Source organism: Triticum urartu, chromosome 5 (assembly GCF_003073215.2).
Source record: "Triticum urartu cultivar G1812 chromosome 5, Tu2.1, whole genome shotgun sequence".
In the NCBI taxonomy this organism is placed as follows: Eukaryota; Viridiplantae; Streptophyta; class Magnoliopsida; order Poales; family Poaceae; genus Triticum; species Triticum urartu.
In genome coordinates, this window is record NC_053026.1 from 545,976,851 (window position 1) to 545,983,914 (window position 7,064).

The window sequence follows — 7,064 nt, forward strand, 5'->3', positions numbered from 1 at the left end:
ATCCTCCGTTGATGCAGCCCTCTTGCCCTTCGACGATGCGCTCCTCTTGCCCTTCGTCGATGCAGAACTCTTGCCCTTGGTCGATACAGAACTCTTGCCCTTCGCGGATGCAGAACTCTTTCCTTTGGACGATGCAGAACTCTTGCCCTTCGACGATGCAGAACCCGGAAGCGGCGGCATGAAGATATCATCGTCGTCCTCGCTCTCCTCAGTCCATAAAAATGGATACTTTTCTGCAGTCCTTCTGAAAGTTTCACTCTTCGGCTCCACCACCTTCTTCCACCTTTCATGCAACCTAAGAAGTTCTTGACGTACCTCCTCATAGGTCCTTTCAGGCCACCCAGACCTACATAATTGGTGAGCCAACTCATTCATTATGGTGTCACTACCGGTGAGTTCGTCCCATGGAACTATCCTATTGTCCATCCTGAAATCGGTAGCTAGACTCAGCAGAGTGCTGCTCATCTCAGGGTGAAAACTACGATCGAATGGATAATGGGACATCTCGACTACACTACACTGGAATGCTTATTCACCTCCGCCTGAAGCGGGTACCTCCGCCTGAAGCGGGTTTTATAGATACAGAGGAGAAAATGGCGGGAAAGAATAACTGCGGTATGGCGGGAAAGGGTTGGCGGGAAAATAAGGCGGGAAGGGATTGGCGGAAAATAAGGCGGGAAGGGATTGGCGGGAAAATAAGGCGGGAACAGATTGGCGGAAAAATAAGGCGGGAAGGGATTGGCGGGGAGGGGTTGGCGAGAAACGGGTGACGGAAACATATGGCGGGAAGGGGTGGGCGGGAAACGGGTGGCGACAAAATACATTTCAGCATGAGCCATGCAACTTCGGCTTAGGATTGACCAAAAAGTGACTTTTCGGCCTAGATTAGACCAAAAAGTCTATTTCGGCCTAGAGTTGACCAAAAAGTGCCTTTTCGGCCAGGGGATGGTCGAAAAGTACTACTTCGGCCTAACTGTGGCCGAAAAGTATTACTTCAGCCTAACTATGGCCGAAAAGTAGTACTTCAGCCAAAGAATGGCCGACGGGCTACTAGTTTTGGTTTTTTTGCATTACGTCCTATAATTTCCGAAATTGCTACAAAAAATAACATAGTTTGGATAAAAAATCTGCAGGCAGCTGCACTTAGCACATGCCGTGACATGGGAGTATCAGAACCAAATCCTGGCGCAGGCCTCAGCTGGTCGCGCCAATGGCAGGCAGTGGTATACGCGTGTCGGGGATGCGGTGTTCTTCTAAAAAATTATCCGTGTGGGTTGCCATTTTCTATTTCCATTTGTTTTTTAATTCATTCATTAGTAATATCACAGAGTTTAGATTGTCAGTTCGTCACCTACGAAAAGCTAGCTCGATCATACACAGGATCAGGAAGATGGCCGAACTAGACATCATCTACACCCTGATTTCTAGCTAGCCAAGCGAGCTAGATGATGAGCTATAGTATCATTTATCTCTTATCTATTACTAGGTTGTCATGGGCCTTGTGCCATTTTTGTGGCCGTTCTTGCGTCTTCTCTGGATTTGTAGTTTGGGGGTCCGTTGATTCCTTCCTCCCTGAAGGATGGGTTCCGTGGAGCTAGGCTACAAGTTGGATGCTGCTCTCCATGAGGCGAAGCCAATCAAAGTGTGCTAGCTAGTTCCTTTTGCCGCCCATGGTTGCCACTTGAGACATATATGATTCATGTATGTGCAAATTGGAAGCTTCGTAGCCAACATCAAATAGTTACATAAGACTCTCTTAATCTTCTGTATTTGATCGATGGTCGATGGAAATGCGTATTTCATTGGGTGAACTGCTGATAATTTATTCCCTCCGTCTCATAATATAAAGACGTTTTAGCAAGCTAACATAGCTTGCAAAAACGTCTTATATTATGGGATGGAGGAAGTAGATTTCTGTTGCAAACACGCATGTTTCTTATCTTTTTTTTGTATCAATTACTATAAATTTTCTGAGGTGTTCCCGAAGGAAAAACTGCAAGTGTAAATATTGTGTTGGCAGCTTTTTAGGGGCATGCATAAACGAAAAAGGATTCCCCCATTTTATATTATAAAGCACCAACATGAGTATTTGACAAAAAACTACCACATTAAGGGTTGTCGTCCCATAGAACTACCACATTCAAAAAAATGACTGATAACTACCAAAAATTTCTAAATATGGTTGCTTGCCGGCAAGGAGCAGTAGCCGCAAGCAGCAGCACCGGGAAAGGAGCAGCAGCGGCGGTGGCAAGCAGCGAGAAGGAGCAGCAGCAGCAACCAGCGGGAAGGAGCAGCAGTGGCAAGCAGTAGCGGGAAGGAGCTGGATGGGCATGGCGTTGCCCGCCGTGGTTGCGGCAACCCTCCAACCCTGCCGCGTCGCGTGCAGCACCTCCAGAACGGGGCTATGCACCACTTGGAGCTCGGCCGCTCTGCACGCAGGAGCTGGCACACCCTCAAGCTCGCCAGACCAATGCCAGCCGGCTCCGGCGACGAGCTCGTCGGCAGGGACCCAATTGCTTTTTCTAAAAAATTGAAAAGGACATGATTGCTTTTTTTTATAAAATTTGCAAGGATCTGATTGCTTTTTTAAAAGTTATAGGGACCTAGTTGTTTTTTTTGAAGAGACCGACGTGTGGGCCCCACCTGTCATAACGGTCAGCTTAACTGTCAAAATAAACGGAGTTGACTTGGCCGCCATGTCAGCCTGACAGGTGGGTCCCGCGTGTCATAAACGTGTTTAAATCATCTAAACTGGCCATTTTTCAAAAGTGGTAGTTTTTAGTCACAAAATTAGAAATTTTTGGTAGTTATCAGTCACTTTTTTGAATGTGGTAATTCTGTGGGACGGCAACCCCTAATGTGGTAGTTTTTGTCAAATACTCCACCAACATCCGACAACATCAACGGTTCAAGGTTCAAACGGAAGTAGAGAGAGCAACATTAGAATCATCTAATAACATGGTTTTACGGTTTACTATACATCATTGGCTCATCTTTAACATGACTTATGATGCATGATTATTATGTAAGTCAAGAATGATGGAAATTGTTTATGTTGCTCCTTCTTGTATAGCTGGTACGTTTGTCCCATGCACTTCCAAGATGCTTACACATTCTTTCGAAGAATGCAAAGTCTTCAAATTTATATGCTTATACATTTCCACTTGCAGTATGGAACTATATGGATGCATGCGTATGCACATATACTCCACATATAGTATAGATTGGGGTTGGACCATCGGACTACAGTAGTGACGGTAGTCTATAAGTCTATTGGACCTTACTTACAGTAACACTATACTACTGTTGAGCTTAGAGAAGACAACGTTGCACTAGCCATCACACAGTGTTGCCAAGTTAACATGTTGCTCTAAACTAATGGCCCCGCATCATGGGCTGCGTCACCATCGTGACGTGGGCCAACTCGCCCCCCACATCGCCCACTTGCCCCTACTCCTACACCTCAAGGATTGCTAGCTATATATACCCGCTCCCAGCAGCTGCAGAGCAACTCACACCAGTCACCACCAATCACCACCAGCACTGCTTCTACCAGTGCATCCTTATCATTGGTGATAAGCCCTAGCTAGCTAGCAGCTGGAGAGCTAGTGAGTGAGCTCAACGAGCTTTGGTAACGCAGGCATGGACGAGCTCTACGTCCAGTCGCTGGTGCTGGCGGCCGTGGCGGTGGCCCTGCTGCAGGTGCTGAAGGTGTACCTGAACCCGGTGCGGGAGAGGGCACCGCCGGGGCCGTGGAAGCTGCCGGTGATCGGCAGCATGCACCACCTGCTGAACGTGCTGCCGCACCGCAAGCTGCGGGACCTGGCGGACGCGCACGGCCCGCTCATGATGCTGCAGCTCGGCCAGACGCCGCTGCTGGTGGTGTCGTCCAAGGAGACGGCGCGGCTGGTGCTCAAGACCCACGACACCAACTTCGCCACCCGCCCCAAGCTCCTCGCCGGCGAGATCGTCGGCTACGAGTGGGCCGACATCCTCTTCTCCCCCTCCGGCGACTACTGGCGCAAGCTCCGCCAGCTCTGCGCCGCCGAGATCCTCAGCCCCAAGCGCGTGCTCTCCTTCCGCCACATCAGGGAGGACGAGGTAATAGTTAATTAACTATCTGAACGTGGCAACAAAAGACGCCAGGCCAGAGTAATAATTGAACTTACAAGCAGTCAAGTATAGTGGTTCAAAGCTACACCTAGCAGCACGGCCGAAAAGTTACGTAACACAGAACCGCGTCACGTGGAAAAAATTAAATACTGGCACCACAAGTACTTAGACATGTGTTAGTCTGTGCTAAATTATTTCGATCAAGATGAGACTTATGAATGGACAGTGTTTGCTTCGTCTGCTCGATTCGTGTTGACGGATGCATGCATGCACACATGCAGGTGATGATGCGGGTGGAGCAGATCCGCGAGGCTGGGCCGTCGACGCCGGTGAACCTGAGCGTCATGTTCCACAGCGTCACCAACAGCATCGTGGCGCGGGCGGCGTTCGGGAAGAAGCGGAAGAACGCGGCCGAGTTCATGGCCGCCATCAAGTCCGGCGTGGGCCTGGCGAGCGGCTTCAACATCCCCGACCTCTTCCCGACGTGGACCACCATGCTCGCCACCATCACCGGCATGAAGCGCAGCCTCCAGGGCATCTACACCACGGTGGACGCCATCCTGGAGGAGATCATCGCCGAGAGGAAGGCCGCCCGCGCCGAGAAGATCAAGAACGGCGCCACCGAGAACGTGGACGAGAACCTGGTGGACGTGCTCATCGGGCTGCAGGAGAAGGGCGGCTTCGGGTTCCACCTGGACGACAGCAGGATGAAGGCCATCATCCTCGACATGTTCGCGGGCGGCACGGGCACGTCGGCGTCGGCGATGGAGTGGGGGATGTCGGAGCTGATGCGCAACCCGCGGGTTATGAAGAAGCTGCAGACCCAGATCCGGGAGGCGTTCAAGGGGAAGGCGGCCGTGACGGAGGCCGACCTGCAGGCGAGCAACCTGCAGTACCTGAAGCTGGTGATCAAGGAGGCGCTCCGGTTGCACCCGCCGGCGCCGCTGCTGGTGCCTCGGGAGAGCATCGACCAGTGCGACATGGAAGGGTACACCGTCCCGGCCAAGTCGCGCGTGGTCATCAACGCGTGGGCCATCGGGCGGGACCCCAAGTACTGGGAGGCTGCCGAGGAGTTCCGGCCGGAGCGGTTCGAGGACGGCGCCGTGGACTTCACCGGCAGCAGCTACGAGTTCCTCCCGTTCGGCGCCGGGCGCAGGATGTGCCCGGGCTTCAACTACGGGCTGGCCAGCATGGAGCTCGCCCTCGTCGGCCTCCTCTACCACTTCGACTGGTCGCTGCCCGAGGGCGTGGCCGAGGTCGACATGGAGGAGGCCCCCGGCCTCGGCGTGCGCCGCCGCACCCCGCTGATGCTCCTCGCCACCCCCTTCGTCCCGGCCGCCGTCGCGTAGCCACGTTTGGCTGTATCCATGCATGCATGCATACGCATGCTGGCTTCGTACCGACCTATCATGATGCATGCACCCAATGTGTGTGTGTGTCCGTCGGTCCGTGCCCATCTACTACCATCTACCACCCACGCGCGCTGTAGCAGCAGTAGGGTCTCGTACGTGTGCTCCCCGCCTCGGCCGCCTGCGTGCGCGCGTGTGTGTTGTATCATTGAGTACGTTGCTTGTGTTGATGTGTGTGGTGTACGTGCGTCACGTGCAGTATAACCATGGAGGCCCTAATAATTGATGCCGATCGTTCTGGCCGTACTGTATCTGCGTGAATGATTAGATTGTTGTTACTCCCATATGGGAGTACGTAAGTACTACTGCTGTTTGACATTATTCTGTTCTTCGTTTGTCCGGCCTGGGTCATATCGCATGTATCACCTAATTATTAACCTGGCCGGCAACGAGCTAATTATTTGTCCAACGACTGAGAAAATCAATTGAGTTTTAAAAATCAGAAATGTTAAATCAGTTGACTGAGACTTAATCAAGTCTTAGTCGATGTTATAGTAGAAGAACTTGCACGGAGATCCGTAAAAATTCTCTTTTAAACTTTTTCTTCCTTTATATGCTATGCCACTTGACCGAGACCTAACCACATCCTTTAAAAATATACTCTACTTGACTTAGTACAACTTTATACTATATCAGTAACACTTATCTTAAAACAGAGTGAGTATTTGTTAATGGAGTGAGTAGCAAAATTATAGCATTGCACTGTTCAAATTTACTTTGTCGCCATCAAATTGCCTCAGGCAGCCATACGCAAGCCCGGGCTCTTATGGAGTACAAGTTTTTTTTTTCTTTTAATGGAGTACAAGTTTTTTTTTCTGCAACGGAAAACAGAGTTTTATTCCATATTCAGAGAGTTACAGTCGAGAGTCAAAAGATTCTCAATACATGATGGTCCAAGGTACATCCACACAGCTGTGGTATATTCTATACGACTATAATTTGCCAAGCCATCAGCAACTCTATTTTGATCCTTAGTTAATTTTGAGGGAATAAACACCCTCTCTCTCATCAACTTCTTAATTTCAGCCACGAGATGACCATAAGCAGTTGACGTGGAAAGGATGGCGGGTATTACGTGTCACCCCTAGCTTAGCCCTACACATGGTTGCGTTTGCTATCAATTAGTTGCATGAAACAAAATTAGACATTAGCCGATTTCATAGTGAAAGAAAACCGACGGCTTGTGAGGTGAAGAGTTAAATGTTGTGGATGTGAGAGCATCTCTAGCAGACCCCGCAAAAGTCTTTTGCAGTTCGTGAAAAAGTGTATATGTAGGCCGGCGCTGGTGAGGTTAGACTCAGACCCCGCAAAATGGACCCGTAAAAGAGGATATTCGGCGAATATCCTCTTTTACGGGTCAGCTATGCGGGGTCTGCTCGGGCACCGCCGCGTCGACCCACAAACCGAAGATGCCCAATTATCGAATTTGACATCGGTTCCGATAAATAAGTTCAAATTCAAACAATAGAACACAGTTCACGCGCAAATAAAAGCTTAAGTTTTGTAGGAGAAATGCAAAAGAAGGTCTTGCAAAAGTGACGA

General features: G+C 50.2%; 1 protein-coding gene across 1 annotated transcript; it reads left to right on the top strand.

The window, feature by feature from the left end:
* The first annotated feature begins 3,530 nt into the window (after positions 1-3,530).
* LOC125510557 (premnaspirodiene oxygenase-like) lies at positions 3,531-5,829 on the top strand. Its single transcript, XM_048675776.1, has 2 exons — positions 3,531-4,101; positions 4,395-5,829. Exons 1-2 carry the CDS (start codon positions 3,643-3,645, stop codon positions 5,460-5,462), a joined length of 1,527 nt encoding a protein of 508 aa, XP_048531733.1. The 5' UTR covers positions 3,531-3,642; the 3' UTR covers positions 5,463-5,829.
* Positions 5,830-7,064: the final 1,235 nt, after the last annotated feature.